The sequence below is a fragment of the Nomascus leucogenys genome, chromosome 10 (assembly GCF_006542625.1).
Source record: "Nomascus leucogenys isolate Asia chromosome 10, Asia_NLE_v1, whole genome shotgun sequence".
NCBI classification, from domain to species: domain Eukaryota; kingdom Metazoa; phylum Chordata; class Mammalia; order Primates; family Hylobatidae; genus Nomascus; species Nomascus leucogenys.
In genome coordinates this window covers 32,961,853-32,980,787 of record NC_044390.1, presented here as the reverse complement: position 1 = coordinate 32,980,787, position 18,935 = coordinate 32,961,853, and the positions used below count along the sequence as shown (strand labels likewise).

The window sequence follows — 18,935 nt, the reverse complement described above, 5'->3', positions numbered from 1 at the left end:
ACTCATTGAAGTGCATAAAAACACACAGTCTAAACAACGACCCATTTTGGCTTAAAGAATTTAGTCATCGAGTAACAATTTGCATTTTGGATTAACAATTTTAAATGGGACACGTGTAACTTCCATGACCTTGTCACAGTCCGCTTACTGCAATCAGTTGAATAGTAACTAGATGTTCCATTGAAACTTTTCTTTAGGTCTTGGGAGTTTTTATTACCAATCTTAAACTAGTGCAATATTAGAGAAATTGCAGTTGCTATAGAAGTAAGTTCAAAATCATTTTCCACTGTGTTATGCATAGATGTGGCCAAAAAGAAAACCTTTCAAGTCATCCATGCTGTTTGTGAGGTTCTCTTGGTTTTGGTGGATTCCACAGTGAAATGCCATGAATCAATCTGAATACTAACAGTGTTATGCAAATGTTTGTTTCCTCTGCATGTCTTACCTTTATGAAAAGGCAAACTGAAAAATAATGGAGCAGAAATTGTTTTGTATCACATACTGTAATTCGTTGGCAATATCAACCAACATTAATGCATTACTTTTGCTGAATGTTATAACGACTTGATACAAGTAGCTTGCCTAGTGAACTTCCGCAGAAATAAGAAGAAATCAATTCTCTATATCCTTCAGAGGCAACATGGAGCTTTAAGCCTTCCTTCTTAGCTCAACCAAAATGTCAAATAGACAAGTTGTTAAGAAAATAAAGTAATTTATTTTAGATAGAAGAGAATTAAAATACATGTATGTTATTCACATTTTTTCCAGTTATGCTAAAATGACATTCTACGAATCACACTCCCAGAATGTCACTTTTGAAAGTGGAATTTTTTATGGTAATAGACAGATTCATTAAAAGATGAAAAGGATTTTGTTTAAGAAGGCAGGAGAATAATAGACAACAAAATACTAGTCCCCATTACCTTCTGCCTTCCACTGTTTTGTTTTACTTTTTGCTGTATTTACATATATTTTTTCATGTCCACACTATATATTGAAATATTTCTATTTTTAATTAATTTTTTATATTTCTCATACTTGGTATTCTGCTTGCCACCTCAAACTCACCACAAATTCACTCCAGGCTTGTTATCTTTTTCTCAAAATCACCGTTGCTATGGGCCTCTTTGATGTTTTTAATGACAGTAAGCAGAAGAGAAGTCTCACTTCCACCAATTGAAGGCAACCATAAAATATATGCAGTGAAGACAAAATTATATTTTTGAAATTCTGCAGGCACTGTTGCCTGTTAAGGGCACTGACCTGAAACTGGCACTCTCTGTTAGAAAAAAGAGTATCAAGGTTGAAAAAGGTGTTACAGATGGGCTTGAAATACTGAGATCTGATGTAACCAGAATCTGCAAGACAGCAGACAGGGCACAAACTTAATATGTGGGTGAAAACTTTGTTGAAGGCTTATTTCTGTACTAACTATAGTCAACTCACTCATTTCTCCATTCAACTCTGACCTTTAAACTTCCACCCAGGTTTTCACACCAATTATTATGCTTTCTTCTTCATAAAGCCTTCTTGGAGTTCTTTAAGCTAATGGTTTTCAACTGGGACAATTTCTTCCTACAGTGGACATCTGCAATGTCCAGAGACATTTTTGCCCATCTCAACTGGGGAGAGATGATACTGGCATCTAGTGGTAGAGGCCAGGGATACTGCTAAAGATCCTTCAAGGCACAAGGCAGTCCCCACAACAAATAATTATCTAGCCTAAAATGTCTGTAGTGCCAACATTGAGAAACTCTGCCTTAGGAGAATGTAATTTCTTCATACATTTTTCCCTTTTTGTCATGGCTTTTTGTATAATACCTGTCTAGGTATATGTTTATTTTATTAGCATAGAAACTCTTTGCAGGAAGGAAGCATATATATTTATCTTTTTCTCCCCAGTATTGAACACTCTAAAATAAACGGTTAAAAGGAGCAAATGCATTATAGAACTTGTAGTAAAAAGCTATTTAGTGGTAGTATAATTTAACATCTTTAAAAAAACAGTCACATTTGGGGAATATTTTACGTCTGATTTTTGTTCAGTTATTGGATCTCAAGCTTGGAAAAGACCTTAAATGTAATCTAGTCCAACTGCTCTTCTTTACCAAGGGACTTCTTTTGATTTTCTAAATACTGAATTGAAATTCAGTTGCAATCATCTTCAGGTGCCAGACTGTGAAATTGGTATTTCCTCATTTAGACATTATCAGAATATATGGTGGCCCTCTGTGCATAGATATATACTGTGTGTATGAGTTCATTAAGAATATTAATTGCAGAGGAAGTCACTAGGTGATCTTTATAGTTCTTTTCAACCCTGAGGATCAATGATTTAAATTGCTACCTTCCCTAACATACTTACTTACTTGGTAAGGCAAAAAGAGACTGCACTAGGTTTTTTCTCTGTATAAATATTTGTTTAATCAAATTATCCTTAGCCCAGAGGTATTTACATCTTCTACACCTAATAAATCTTACCCACTAATTACTTCATATCAAAGACATCTTTGATTTTTACTTAAAGGCTAATTCATTCTAATTACAACCTCTCTGTTGAACTCTTGGAGAACTCTTCCCCCAGTATTATTAGTTGTCCTTTAATTTTCCATGAGAAAATATTATACATATATATATATATTTCATGGAAAAATATATTTTTCAATTAGACTGAAAAGGCCTTAAATACGAAATTGGTTATATCTTAAAAAAATTATACCGAGTACCTAATACAGGGTGAGTATCCCCACTCCAAAAATTCAAAATCTAAAATGTTACAAAACCCAAAACTTTTTGAGTACTAACATGATGCTCAAAGGAAATGCTTATAGGGACATTTTTTTATTAGGATTTTTGGGTTAGGGATGCTCAGCTGGTAGTATATAATGCAAATATTCCAAAATCTAAAAAAATCCAAATTCTGAAATGCTTTTGGTCCAAAGCATTTCAGATAAGAAATACTCAACCTGTTTAGCATAAAGCTCACACATAGCAGACAGTATTTGTTCAGTGATTGAATTGGAGTTCTCAGATATTTCAAAGTTAAAAGGGAGTAACTTTGACTCATATATAAAATCCCATGGGCATCTTTTAAATAGCCTCAGTGAGAAATATTAAGCTCAGTGGACATTTTAATTAATAAGCTGAAAGATAAGATTCACGAGCATTATGTAAGATAAAAGCATATGAAGACAAAATTGTAAATGGGTGCATTTTAACTAAAAGGTACTGACATTTCATTAAGCAGAAAGTGTATTAGTAATCAGCAAAAAATATTAAGAAAAATATTACCATGATACTGGCAAATTGGGAAAGAAGAATCTTTGTTACTTACAGCTGAATTAAGATGTTTATAAATTATGGCTAAAAATTAATTTTACTGTTTTGAAATGTAATTCAGAAAATGTGAGTTCTAGACCCAGCTTTGTGCAAATTGTCTGTGTAACTTCAGAAAAATCACTTAATCCTATTGGATCCACTTTTTCAACTTAGAAATTTATGAGAGTAGGACGATTTGTTTCTAATATTGCTTCCAGCTTTAACCTCATATTCGTATGAAGATTTACAGTTAAAATCTCTTTTCCATGTATTATCTCATTTTATCATTTTGACTTTTGTAAGGAAAGCCTAGAAAACGTATTTTCCTTCTACTAATGAAAAAACAGGGTCAGATAGTTAAGTTACTTAACCAAGCCTAGTGTGTAGCAGCCTATTGCTATTTCCAAGATAACTCTCAAAAACCTTGTCTATGAAAATAAGTAACTATTAAACTTTAAAATGTTTTATTTTTCTCTATTCTAAAACTAAGCTTTAAAAAATGAGGCCCTCAATGATCAATGTAAGCTTCATAATTTAAAAATAGTGTAAAATTTATACCTCATACTTTGAGCTAGGGATAGCCAATAAGATTCAATACGCATGTCAACCTGTATTGATTGGTAGTAGTTGCCTGAAGTGCTGTGCTGAGAATAATTTTGAGGCCAAGTTTGGGTTCAGTGGGAAAGTTGCCATGTTAGATTAACCATGTATATCATGGATGATGGAGAGAGGAGTGGTGGCAGAACTACTTATGGAGGAACAAGCTTTTTAAAGAAATTGCTTCAGAACTCAATAGTATTCTATTAACAGTCTAATATTGACTTGCCTTATATTGTTTTGTAACTAGTATTATTTAAAAAGTTTGATTAACTTTTGTCATGAATGTTTTTCTTATTTAGAAGAGTGTCTGAGTGTCTTTTTATTTTTTTTTTGAGACAGGGTCTCACTCTGTCCGCAGGCTGGAGTGCAGTGGCGCGATTTTGGCTCACTGCAACCTCTGCCTCCCGAGTTCAAGCAATTCTTCTGCCTCAGCCTGCCGAATAGCTGAGACTACAGGCATGCGCTACCACGCCCAGCTAATTTTTGTGCTTTCAGTAGAGACGGGGTTTTACCATGTTGGCCAGGATGGTCTCGATCTCTTGACCTCATGATCCACTCACCTCGGCCTCCTAAAGTGCTGGGATTACAAGTGTGAGCCACCGCACCCGACTGAAGAGTCCTTCTTAAAATAAACCATGAAAGAATATAGAAGGTGCTTTCAGTTGGAATTTTCATAAGATACAGCTTGATCTGAAAATTTGAGTGTAATATATATATATACACACACATATATATGCATGTGTGTGCTCACATTGACATTTATTTTATACATACATTTATTATATTAATATACATCTGGCATATTAACATTAACATACAATGATATAACATATATTATGAGTAGTAAAAAACAATGTTCTGCAGACTATTCAGTATAAACATTTATTCCTGTGCTCCAAGAAAGGTTGAAAATGTGAATCAGCAACTGCTCCATGCTAGTCACAGTCATAGGTGCTTTACATCCTTTCTTTTCCTCTAAGTTGTGCAATTCTTTTTGAGTTAGACTTGATTATTTACTTTTTCAGCAAGGACCAACTACATCTTAGGAAAGTTTAATAATTGCCCAAGATGGCATAGCTAAGAAAGTTGTGGAGCCAGAATTCAGACCAGAATTTATCAGGTCTCAAAATCCTTTTTCTGAACACAACCAGGCTGTGTTTTGTTGAAATTTTAGGGTACGGATATTTCCCAAGTGATGGTCTATGTTCTACATATATCTAAGAACAATTTTTGGATTTTGATTTCGTTGTCTTTACATGTTGTGCAGCTTCAGAGAAGAAAGTGAAGCACACCGAAAAGGAGAATCATCACTTTCCAGTTCTGGCCAGTGTGTTGTTTTTCTGTAGTGTGTAATGTTTCATTTAACAAGCACTTCTCTGGCTTTAGTGAGTTTTTTTGAATTGAGACAGAAACCTCCCTGAAAAACTTTTATGGTTGGGGAAGTATATTACATATGGATTGTAGTTTCATGCTATTCATGCACTTAAGTTTGGTTCAGAAAAAAATATTGCAATTTGGAATAATATATTATTTCATCAACAGAAGCATGTAATGTGGCCATAACTTAATTCACAACATAAATGTAATTGAGAATGTCATTTTCTTTTTTCCAGATTCCTTGGTGTTACTCAGTTTTCGCCTACACATGCCAGAAAGGCATTTCCTTGTTTTGATGAGCCAATCTACAAGGCTACTTTCAAAATCAGCATCAAGCATCAAGCAACCTATTTATCTTTATCTAATATGCCAGTGGAAACTTCCGTGTTTGAGGAAGACGGATGGGTTACGGATCACTTTTCACAGACCCCTCTCATGTCCACATATTATTTAGCCTGGGCAATTTGCAACTTCACATACAGAGAAACTACCACCAAGAGTGGGGTTGTAGTAAGTATTTTCAGCTTAATGATGTTTTTGGATAATGTACACTCTGTAAAGTAACCTGATTTCTGGATTAACAATGAATCATTTCTAAACTTTTTACACCTTATATAGTGGAATTCTTCCTTTAATTCTTATGGGGGGGGGTTACATATTTTACTGGTTTCAAAGTGTCAGAGAGAAACCTATCTTCTATACCCAGCACTCTTATTCCCTTAACCACCTCCACCTCCCTCCCCCATCATCCTTGTTCTTCCTCATCTCTACCTGATCTATTGTACATCTCTGGAACAGCTGCTGTTGTCTGTTTTGGAAAATTGCCTGTTTGTATGACTGGGAAAACTACTTCTTTTTATTGTAACATATTTGAAATGTACAGAACATGTGGTGAGTTATATAGTAAACTCCATACGCGTACTAGCCAGATCAGTAGAACTAAACATTTTACCATCTTCAGTCTAATGTTATTGCCGAGAAAGCAAAACATAGGATGGAGTTGAAGCTCTCTGTGTAACCATCCCTTGCTCTCACTGCCTTGGTCTTTCCCTTAGAGATCAACACTGTCCTGAATTTGGTGTTTGCTACTTCCATGCATATTATCCTACGATTGTTTCATATCTATGTATAGACACACACACACACACACACTTATAATACATACCATATTTTAAAATTTCATGTAAGTGATTTTCTATTGTAGATAATATCCTGCAACTTATTTTCATTTCATTTTATTTTCTTAGGAAGGATGAGATAGAGGGAGCATTGTCTGCATTAAATTTATAATAAGAATCTATTGGATTCTCTTTGATGGCTATCATTTGTGACACCATGGTATTCTAGGCACTTTTTACATGCAATTACATTGCAGTAGGGTAGACTATCCCATGTTGAATTAATAATTTTTTCCTCATTTCTATGGCTTACATGATATATATGCATTTATTTTAATTTTCATATTAACATTAAGACAAGGTATTATGATTCCACTTTTTTTTTTTCAAATGAGTAAAGTAAATTGAGTACAGTTTAAGGAGATTAAGTAACTTGTCCAGGGGCTAAATGTAAGCAAATGGTAGAGCTGTAGATCAAATTTGGTTGGTTTGATCCTAAATTTTGGGCTTTTCCCTCTGTGCCTTAGGAACTGTGTTCCACCATTTCACTTGTGTGTCTATAAGAAAATTCAGATTGTGATTCTTCTCATCCAGTAACCTTTGTATGCAGTGTTGCTTGAACACAGCAAAATAGGTGAATATAAATCTATATTTTTAATTTGTAGGAAGTTGATAGCTCTAAAATAACCTAAATTTTGAAAAATAGTTTTGGCTAAAGAAATTTTCCTCACTGTTACTTTTAATTTAAATCATTGTGGGACCTGTTTAAAAAATAAAATCTGCCAGCGTACAAAATCAATGCCATTACTGAAAAACTGCTTGTAATGAATTCATCTTCTAATCATTAAAATCATGTTTTAAATGCACACTTCTTAGAAGGACAGTAGGCATTTTACTCTTTTGGACTTATAATCATTTGATATGTTGAATTTCTCTGATGTTTGTTGATGTCTTCTATGGGCATTTCAAGGCTGTACTCATTGGACCATACACAGACATGGAACACGAAGACATCTCATTTCATTTTACGTCTTCAAAAGTTGATGATTGACTTGCTGTGGGTCAGCTAAGCATAGGGTACACTGGAAATTCTTTTTTCTAGTATGTTTTCTTTAAAGTATCTTAAAAGTGTTTTCAGCCCTAAACAGTTATGCTTGTTGCTAAGTGACCCATGTTTTAAAGCCAGACACTCTCTAATAGTTATTTAGATGTGACTTTTTGTTACAGTTAAGAATCTCTAAGTAATTGGTAAATATTTTAAAATTCCTGCTTAATAATTTTTATGTAGAAATGATAAAACATGCTACCAGAGAACACCGAAAGGTCAATTGAAATAAAATTTTAGATTGCATAACCTAAAATACTAAAATCTATAAAAAAGAAAACAAAATTGCCATTGGGAGCTCTTTTTTATCAACTGTGGAAATATAGTTTAAAACTTGACTCCTTTTTTCTGTCACTCTTTTGAAATGCAATCTGTTTTCTTTTCACTGCCTTTCCCCTTTATTATTCGGAGCATATGAAAATGACATTTCTCAACACTTAACAGCTGGAAGGAGTGGAAGTTTAGCTTTAGAATCTTGGATGTGGGATGGTCACATGAAGTCCAGGTGGTCATTTCAGATCAGAAGCTGAAGCAATTTTCTTTGAGATATGAAAGAGGAACTTCAGTAGCATGTAAATAATACACAGCTGAATGGTAGTAGGGCCCTAAGTGTGAATATTTGAGACATCATCATCACTGCTTATCAAGCTACCTACACTTTGCAAGGCACTATTCTAAGTAATTAGAAAGATTAAAAAAAATCTAAAATCCTTCTGGTACAGAGATTGCAAATTCAAGCATTCAGACTGAATCCAAGGCTGTAGCCATGTATTGTTTATCCATCCCCAAAATGGCTTAACATTTTTTATATTAGTTGTCAACATTTAGAAAGTAGAAGATTGCACATAAACTTATTTATTTCTGGCTTCTCTTGAAAAATGGAAAGCTCTTGTAACACTAAGGTTACATTCCTATTTGGTAACATTTGTTCATTTATTCCTTCAACAAGTATTTATTGACTGAATGGCAGGTATTGTTCTAGGCTCTTGTGATATAGCAGCAAACAAAGCAGAAAAGGCTCCCGCTCCCAGGGAGCTTATATTCTAATGAGGTGAGAGAGGCAATAAACAAAAATATATAATATGTCAGGGAGTGATACATGCTATTAAGAAAATCACTGTGCTAGAGCTGGGTTGTGGTGACTCACTTACATGAGGCATTTGCTTCCCAGTTTCACTTAATCCAGACCACTTTTATTCTTTTGCATCTAGTCCATTTCACTGATACTTATTTCCTGTTTTGATCAATCCTATAGACATTTGGAGTTGAAAATCCAGAGGGTAGCCTAGGACTGTGCATAGGAAAAACAATGAATTCAATAATTGTGGTTTAGGAACACTAGTATTCATGTATTCACGAATTGCTTTGATTGAAACTTGTAGAAAATAAGTTCAAGACTTATTTTGGAAGTTGGAAGAGGGAGAAATTGTTAAGGTTTGAAGTCTACGGATGTGCTTCATGGAGGACATGGGATTCAGTATGGCCCTGAATGATGGTTTGGTCTTAGAGAAGCAGATACTGTGTGCATATAATTCTTTGCCAGGGAAATGTTAATAGGAAAAGACACAGAGGTGGGTATATCCCTGTGGAATATAGTGTAGCATGATAATTATAAACATTGATTTTAGAATCAGATTAGTCTGTTTCAGAATTATGTCTTTGCTTTGCTTCTCTGCAACCTTTGTTAATTACTTAACCTCTTTTTATTCTGATTTTCTTGTTTGAAAACTGATAGTATGAATTTTTCCTTTACAATATTGTTCTGGTTTCTGTCATGTCATAGCAAACCACTCCAGAACTTAGTGGCATAAAGCAGCCATTTTATGATGTTCAAAGTTTCTGTAGGCTAGGAGTTTGGAAGCGCACAGTGGTGGCAACTTCTCTGTGCTCAGTGATGTCTGGGGCCTCAGATGGGGAAGCAGGATGTTTGGGGTGTGACTTGACAGCTAGGGGCCAGAATCATTTGAAGCCATCTTTGTCTGGTGGTTGTGTCATCAGTCTTCTGGGACGTGAGCTGAGGCTGTCAGCCATATATCCACGTGTGGCTTCTTCATGTGGCCTGGGCTTGTTCAAAGCGTGATGGCCTTAGGATGGCTGGACTTCTTACATGGTAGTTCAGAGCTCCAAAGGTGAGTGTCCTAAAAGAACTAGGTGGGCGTTATGTGGAATTTTTAAACTTGTCTTCAGAAGTCACAGAGCATCACTTCTAAGACATTCCATTGGTTATAAGTGAGTCACTAAGGATAGTGTTCTTTCAGCAAAAGAGGGCATTAGACCCCAGCTCTTGACAGGAGGAGTGTAAAAGAATTTGTAGGCCTGTTTTAAAATTAACACAGTCGGCTCTTTGCCTGCAGACTATTTATATTCATCCTACAAACAATGTATACTTGTCAGTGGGTCTCATCCCATTACAACATCAGGCTCAGACTTGAGGTCCAGGCCTCGCCATCTAATTTAGGTTCAGGTATAGAAGAGATGACTTGGTTTGGTTTCTTGGGCATAGTTTCTCTCACTCTGAAGACCTGTTAACGAAAGATACAAGCTGTCTTACCTCACTTTTCTCCCTTCAACAGACAATAATAAAACTGGAATATGGTTATGACAAAAGCCATTTCCATTCAACAATGGAGGAAATGGGAAGATACAGTAGTCACTAGCCCACAGCAATTCTGAAACCCAACTGGGCACATGTTACCAATTCCTTAATTATGGATGAATGGCCGCTCCCTGTGAACTGTTCACTTTGGCATTTGGCCCCACCCTTTGGGCTCTTTGTTTTGCCTTCTGAGGAATCCTTTCTTTTCCAATTAAAAAGTAGTTTGTGTTTGCAACCAAATAGTCATAATTGCATGAAAGTACAGCCAGCGCATATCCCTGAGTTCCACATCCATGGACTCAACCAGCTGTGGATTAAAACCATTGAAGAAAATTGTGTCTGTATTGAACAGGAGCTAGAGTTTATTTTTCTGGTTCTTCTTCTCAACAATACAATATGGCAACTATTTACATAGCATTTACACTGTATTAGGTATTATATGGAATCTAGAGATGATTTAAAGTATACAGGAAGACGTACATGGGTTCTGCGCAAATACTATACCATTTATATAAGGGACTTGAGCATCTATAGATTTTGGTATCCATGGGAGGTCCTGGAACCAGTCCCCATAGATACCAAGGGATGACTGTAGCTTGTGTTTGCAATTGAATTGAATAACCTCAGCTTGCTTCCTACCAGTAAAATGTTGGGGCTACAAAGACCTATTTTTCTTTTGTATTGGCTCTGTTACATTCAGCCCAAGCAGGTACACTTATGTTAAAAAATGTTGGCTTTTTATGTATCAAGTTATATCCACTCCATTAGACAAAATGATACCCACAGATCTCTTTAAGATGAGCCTTTGTCTACTTTGAAGCTTTGTGGAATAAAAATTCTTAGATGCTCTTTTATTTAACAGGCTTTATGAGGCATGCCCTTAAGATCTTTATAAAGCCTTTTGCCCTTTTGAAGAGGTTATGGGGCATCACTTTAGGCGTTTCTGAGGCCTTGATAAAGACTCACCCTTGGCTTCATCCTTAAACCATTTTTGTCCTGACAGTGACCTGAATTTGTTGTTTTTCTGAAGCTGTTTCTTACTATGAGAATCATCTGTTATCTGAAGAAGCTGAGGAGAAGGAAAAGTTTTAATTTCAAAACAACAAGTCCTGGCTTTTTTATATTTCCTCTAAATTTTGCTTCAAAACTGGACAGTTTAATCTTAACCTCATCTCTTCTCTTTTATAATTTTCATGGCCAGTGAGAAGAAGCCAGGTGGCACTTTTAATGTTTTGCCTGGAAATCTCCATAGCTAGAAAATATAGTTCAGTAGTTATATTTCTCATTTTCCGTAACATTACAAGTAATGAGGTTGCCAAACTTTTGTCTACTACATAACAAAGCTCCCCTTTCCTTCAGCTTTCAATAACATTTACCTTACTATCCTTCAAGCTCTCACCAACAGCCTCCTCAAGCCCCAGAGGCTTCTGCTAACAATCCCAAGGCTTTTCCAGTTTTTGCTCCTAGTCTAGTCCCAAAGTCAATGCCACATATTTCAAGGCTTTTGATATGGCAGTGCCCTAATTCCAAGAATCAAAATTGGTTCAAATCAATATTGCTGAATAAGAAATCATTTGAAAATGTAGCAACAAAAAGTAACCATTTTTAATGCTCATTGTGAAGAGTAGTGTGAGCATGAAAATGCCATGAAGGGTTTGGATGGTACAGAGCAGGGAACAACTTATCTCTGCTCCATGATGTCTGAGGTCTCAGTGGGAGAGGCCTCGTTGATTGGGGTTAACTTGATAGCTGGGGGCAAGAATCTTCTGACTGCATCTTTACTAAATGATTTTATTTGATGTTGTGTGTTTTATGGAACCTCAGCTGGGGCTGTCATCTGGGGCATCTACCAATGGTCTCTCCGAGTGGCCTGAGTTTCCTTGTATTAATAGCAATGGTGGTCTAATGTTGATGGGAATATTTATTTTTTTTCTTGCTGATATGTTTGAGTTTTTTGTAGATTCTTGATATTAGTTCTTTGTCAGATTCATAGTTTGTAAATATTTTTTCCCACCCTGTGGGTTGTCTGTTTACTCTGCTGATTATTTCTTTTGCTGCGCAGAAGTTTTTAGTTTAATTAAGTCCCATCTATCTATCTCAAAAAGGGAAATTTATTAGAAGGTGATCAAGGTGTATCAAGGAACCCAGGTTAGGGATGGACCTAGGGCTTGGAGCACTGTGGGAAGCTCAGACATTCCATTTTAGGTCTTTGTCAACACTTGTTCTTTACTCTCTTACTGGGGACAGGCTTCCTCTCATCTTTGGTTCATATGCTGGAATATGGCTGCCAAAAGTTCTCAAGTTTTGCATACTAATATGAAGACCCCAAGAAAGAAGGTGACCATTATTAATTCCCAAACTCATAGGGAGTGAGTTGATTGCTCTGGCTTGAGTCAGTGATCATTGCTGGTTACTGTGTATAGCATGCACATGTGGCATCCTATTGTTATGGGATGTTTGGGGTGTCATTTTTCTGGCTGGGAACCTGTGGCCAATGGCACTTTTGCTTGAGTTTTACTTGTGCCAGCTGGGCTCATTTCGCCCACTTTTCCTGGCAGCTGCGCTTGGTTCCCACTACTGGCCTAGGTTCCACACCAGCCAAGGATGAGTCAGGTGTGGAACGGTGAGGGGTGTGTGAGTGAGCATGGGGTCCAGCCACGGCGCACAATCAGATATGCCAGCTGCTGCAGTGGGGCAGGCAGCTCCAGATACTGTCTTGGGCACTGGACCAGGTGCACCACAAGCAGCTTTCATGGCTGGTACTGGGGAATATGGTGGTGCCTGGAAGCTTGGAGATGCCAGGAACCACAGGGCCCCAAAGAGGGGGTCACAGCTCTGGCTCAGGGAGTTCCCAGGTCTGGGATCCCAGAAGGACTTCAGCTCTTCTTTCCTTCTCTTTTCCCACAACATGGCAAGCAAGGGGCATGTCTCAGCCCTGTTTGTGCGACAGTTCTTTCAGCCTCACCATTCAATGGGTCTTGAGTTCTTGTCCTGTGACCAGGAAGAATGAGGTATGTAGGCGAGTGGAGGGTGAGCAAGATGAATAGGAGCCTTATTGAATGATAGAAAAGCTCAGAGGGAACCTGTCTGTGTGTGTGTGTGGCAGGGGGCGGGGGGGGGGCAGACAGCTCCTTTCCACAGCCAGGGTATCCTGACAAGTGTTCAGCTCCTAGCAGAGAAGGTAGCTTCTCTCTGCAGCTGGTCATCCCATTGCTTGTGCAGCTTTCAGCAGAGGAGGACCTAGAGTGTGTTGCTCCTTTCTACATCCAGTCGTCTGGATGTCTGCTCAGCTCTGGCTGAGCATGGGGCTCTTATAAGCCTTAGAGGAGAGGAAGTGTACACTGATTGGGTGGCCATGGTTGGGCCGGGAAAAGGCACCACAAGTCCCTACTCTGGTCTGTGGGATGGCAGCCTGTTCCCTGGCCTTACTGGGGACCCGCCCTCTTCCACCCAGGAACCTGTCTGCCTCCTGCTGCCTATTCATGACACCCAGGATATAAGTGCCAAGGGATATCTGCAGGTCAGTATCGAGCTGCCCTCAGCCCCACCTTGGCTTCCCTCCTATGCTCATTGGCACCCAAAATTTGGGGGGGAGCTGAGGCGGCAGGGAGCTGGAGTGTCAGCACTGCCCTGAGCATGTGCACACCCAGCAGCGCTGTGACAGCACTGGAGCTTGCCCCGACTTTGCTCCGAGAAAGGAGCAGGCAAGGACAGCAGGGAGAAGCCAGGCAGTGGGAGCAGGCATTTCTGAGCGTGCAAGGGCAAGGGGGGCTTTCCTGGGCCCCCCAAAATGCAGGGATGCTTGAGTCTGCAGCTGCGGTTTGGGTGACTGCAGCAGTGGTGGGGGGTGGCTGGGGGATGGGTGGTTGGGGGGTGGGAGGGGTTGCAGACGGGGCTCCTGCCTGCTCCACGGAGAGGGAGACCTGGGTCTTCAGCGTGGTTTGGGTGGCTGCAGCAGCACCGGGGAACCCCCACCGCATTTCAGAAGGGGCAGGGCTCCCGCTTGTCCCTGGCCCTCGTGGGCTCCATGGAGAGGGCAGCCCTGGCCGTGCCTGCCTGATGGAGCCAGTGTGATGGCAGCAGCTGCTCCAGATGGCCCACCGCTGCCGTCACTATGATAGGAACATGGTATCTTCTGTTTCAATCTCATGGATGGGAATATATATTGCAAAAAAGAAGGAAGTTTTAGAGAAGGGATGCTGGGCAAAAAACTGCTATAGGTACTCAAAACATACTGTTTAATTTTATTGTGCAGACTGACTACAATAGGAAGGACACACACAATTTACAGTGGTGGTATGTATATATGTATACCCACATCCAGGAAAGTACAAGACATATACACATAATGCACATTCCTGATGCTTATTTTTTCTAGATGTGATATTCTGTATATACACTTAAAACATAGGACTATTCTGTGAAGTTTCCTACTGAAAAAAAATTAAGTCTCATTTTAATGAGAGAATTGGAGTGTAGGTTAATATATTCTAAGCATATATTCTATTTTTTTTTTAAAAATCACATTAGTAATAGAATTCCCGTTGTCATTAGACATTCCAATAGGATTGCGTTACAAATGTAATAATGGTCCATAGAGAAACTAAAAGAAATAGTAACAAAAGAGTTGGATTACAATCTATTTAGGAATGTAAGTAGAGGCTTCCTTCCTACCCTAGGAAGTGTTAGTCATCCTCCTCCTCTCTACTTTTTGAAAACTTTTTACACTCATCTCTCATAGCTGTTTTTCTGCTGTTAATAGAGCTTTCTTGCCAGCTCCTTTAGACTGGGAACTCTTTGAAGGTAGGCACCATCTTTGTAAGATCTGCAGTTCATGTTGTATGTAGAAAATGATAGATACTCAGTGAAATTCCACTGGTTGTCTAAATAAGTCAATTTCCATCAGAGATACCACAATGTCAAGGGTTTTCAAAACCTTTTGGCTAGGTTAATATGTGGAGCCTGAAAATTCGTGAGAAGTAATTTTGACCAATATTGAAATAAAAATAGAAAATGTTACAATACCAATATAATCACTTTTAAGGACATCTGCAGGACGACGTAAGTGAAAAGAGTTACTAAAGAGAGTCGGGTACTGAGGAGCAAAGGTTTACCACCAAACAGGGAACTGAATCCAGTACAGACTCTGAGGAGAAATGGGATGGTTCCTGTGAGCAGAAAGACAAAGAATTGTCTCTGTTCTCCATGAGGAAAGCAGTGCCTGAGTATTGTTGATTTGTTAGTAATAGCTGAGTCATAGCTAGGTGGGGCCTGAGTTGGCTCAGTGGTCTGCAGCCACGTTGGTACCTTTATTGCTTTTATGATGTCCAGCTCACCTCTGCTGCATGAGAGAGATGCCTGAGCCAGGCATGAGTCACCCAGTCAGGTCTGCAGTGGTATCAGAAGGCTACATGGCCAGGTCAGAAGTTTATTAGAGTCGAGGAGTTTAAGAAGTTAAAAAGAAAAGAATAAAATTGATGAACCTCCAGAAATTTCATTAGTGTGGTAGGAGCAGAACCAATAGGTTCTATTACAGAGTGAGTGTAGAAGGAAGAAATGGGCATAGTGATTGTAGACTGTTTTTAAGAGTGCTAGTTAAGAGAAGGGGTAAAAAAATTATTTATGCAGAGTCTGTTCCAAGGGGTTTTAGATTATGGGAGAGCTGAATCTATAAGAATAGAACATAAAGTTTCCAGAAAGCAGCCAAGAGCTACCTGATGTTAATGGCTTGTGTCTGTAGGGGAAATAGCAACACTCTTTTGTGCCTTTCTGCAAGTTTTAAGAACCCAGGAATAGGAATAGAGAAAGCAAATGTAGGGAGATTGAACTTGGGGACTTGACAAGGCATACTTGGCCAGCAGTCAGGAGGGTAAGACATCTAGAGTAACCATAAATATATTATTGGAATCATTGGCCATGGTACCCAGAGAAGCAGGGAGGCAAGTGAACCCATAATGGAAGTGATGTTCAGAAAAATGGATAGCAGGGGTGAAGACTACAAGTCACCATAAAAGTAAAATAAGAGTAGAGATATGAAGTGGATGAGCTGGAAAGATTGTATGTGATAGAGAGGAGGGTTTCAGATTTCAGGGTGAGTTGGTGAAATTTTAAGCCTGTTATTGCAAAGTTGGGTGGATTAAGGGAACTGAGGATAGAATCATGGAGTGAGCAGAAAGTAAAGTAACCAGAAGGTTGTGCTGGAACAAATGTCAATAACATGGGGAGGTGATCCTGAACAGGTTAGGAGAATCTCTGAAAAAGCTGTAAATCAGGCTTCAGATTCATGAAAAAAGTTCAAGAGTGTCACCTGCAGGGCCAGATAGAACATAGGAATAGTGAAAGCCATGAACTCTAAAAGAAGAGAGTTGTTTTCATGGAAGTAGAGGAACAGTGGTGTAAAAGCAGCAATGGCAGAAGCTGAGAAAGTGCTCATCTTTCTCTCTGCCTCTGAGGGTGGATGAGAGCAGATCTGCTTAAGGATGAGAGTGTGGGCAGAAGTAGTGGGAGTCAGGGGTTTGTGCAAAGGATAAAAGTGTTGAGAAAAAGGATTACTTACGCAGCAGACGGAATGGTAGACTGGAGGGATATGTTAACAACAGAAGAGAGGGAGGACTGAGCAAGCCAAATTTAGTTAATGGAGGAGCTTATAGAACCATTGAGCCCCAAGGTTTCCATTGGGATATTGATGTAATGGAGTAAGCCTCAGCAAATCTCCATCCCCTTGTGACTGGCTTTGGCTGATGGTGGATTCAGTGATGAACAATAATGGGTTTTGTTATATAATCTACAATTTATCAACTGCCCTGAGGTTTAAGAGTCTACATATTGAAGAGGCTAATAGAAGCTAATAGAAAGAGCTTGAAGTGAAAAACAAACAAATCTAAAAAACAGAACAGTTTGGTCAGTGTATCCATGATTACAGTATGTTTATACTTGATAATGTGTGTGATAGATTGCATGGTGCACAGCCAGGTCTTTTTTTCCTTCAGTAGAGAGGAAGGAGATGATTCTGGCTGTGATCTTCCTTCCCTTATTCTTCCTGGTAAAATTTTGGGTGACTGCAGAGGGAGTTGCCAGTCCAGTTGTCTCTTAGATAAGGTCCTGGCTATCTAGAGTAAAGTAATGGCATATAATCTGATAATATTAAAAAGTTTTTCTTTCTGGCTTCAGATTTGTTTTTATTTTTTGACTTTCTTCTTCTTTTACATTCCAGTTCTTTAGGACTTTTACTTTAAAGAACTGTTTTTGGCCAAGCCTTTATAATCCAAGAGAGGTAGAATGTTGTGTAATACTGAGGAAAAAAGGAGTGAAAGATGAGGTTGGAGATTTATGCAGGAGCCAGATCATGAAGGGGTTTGTATGTCATGTTAAGGAGTTTTGATTGTATGCTTTAGGCAGAGGGGAACCATTGAAGGATTTGAGCTTGGGAGGGCTTCAGGGTTACATAAGGAGCATTCTTTAAAAGCATGGAGATAATACAAAATGTCTTATCCTCTTTGTCAAAAGACTCTCAATTTCTTTTCTCCATTATTTACCTGACCAAGATCTGTTTTCCTGTTTCATTAAGGCTGCCATATGGGTCTAGCTCAGCTTTCCTGAGGATTAAGGAATAGGCATTAAGTGACTGGCTGGGCAAGCAAGTGGAGTTTAGGTTGCAGTTGGCATGAAAAAATGGCCAAACTTTTGCCCAAAATGTGTTGCAGTACAGAGAAGAATCTCTGGGTGACCATGATACAAAACAAATGATAAGATAAAATTATATTCTAAAGGTTGATGTCGCTCAGATTCAAATGATTCTTATAGGATTTGATATCAAATTTCAGGAGGATTAACCAAGACATTCTGTTGAGATATATTAATATTTCTAGGGATGAGACTTGTAGGAAACAAAGAGACAAATTATTTCCTGAAGAATCAAATATTATTCTTGGAAGGCCTTTGTACTTAGATGGATAAATAAGGGTGAATATTCAGAGTGGATGAAGATAGCAAAAGTACTAATAGTACAGTCTGTCCTCAGCCACTACCATCTACTAATGTTTCTTGACTTCCTTATCAGACCAGATGGCAAGATTAAGTCTTGCTGGGTCTGGGAGATGCTGTTGTTTTCTCATTAAGTTTAATTTGGGGAGGAACTGGCAAATGCCTAAAACCAATCACTACCCATATGTGCTGTTCACATGGTACTGAAAATCATTTCTTACTGTCATCTTAAAACCATAGAAAAACATTGTTTTATTCATCCACAAATATATATTGAGCAACTGTGTTTAACAATGAACTGAAATATTGGGAAAATTCTGTCATAATTAAGATCAAAGAGAGATCTGACTGAGCAGAATTCATCAGAAGTTCATATAGATGTAGGACTTTGAGTTACAGAGAGAGGAAAAATTTCCAAATTTTCTGATTAACCTTAATCAACTCAGTGTCCTCTTTGGGCTTAGCATCATCTTAAATGATTTTGTTTTTATGGGATTTAGGAGCCAGACAATAAGACAAGATAAACATACTATCATGCACTACATGGTACAAGATGCTGTTTTATGAAGAAAAGGTAACTTCACTGGGATGCTAGATGTTAAAAAAGAACAGAGAAGACCAATGAGGGCATGGATAATGATTGAGAAGTATTGGATCTTGAGGGATGGATAGACATGGTAGGTGGAAGGCAAATTTGAGAGTTTTCTTCGTGAGAGGAAGAGTGTACACAGAAAGAATGACCACTGGGTTTTCTTAGAGTAAGAAACACCTTTTTTAGTTTCAGGAATGGCTGTGATTTAATTACTGAGTGCAGATTTTAAAGAATATTGTTATAACA

The 18,935-nt window shown here is 38.3% G+C and overlaps 1 protein-coding gene across 1 annotated transcript in view; it reads left to right on the top strand.

Moving 5' to 3' along the window:
• Positions 1 to 18,935, top strand: part of TRHDE (thyrotropin releasing hormone degrading enzyme) — a 388,816-nt gene that overhangs the window by 8,719 nt on the left and 361,162 nt on the right. Inside the window, exon 2 of the mRNA XM_003259555.4 lies at positions 5,532 to 5,805. Within this exon, the coding sequence (XP_003259603.3) occupies positions 5,532 to 5,805 (274 nt within the window). The remainder of the gene's footprint in view (positions 1 to 5,531; positions 5,806 to 18,935) is intronic.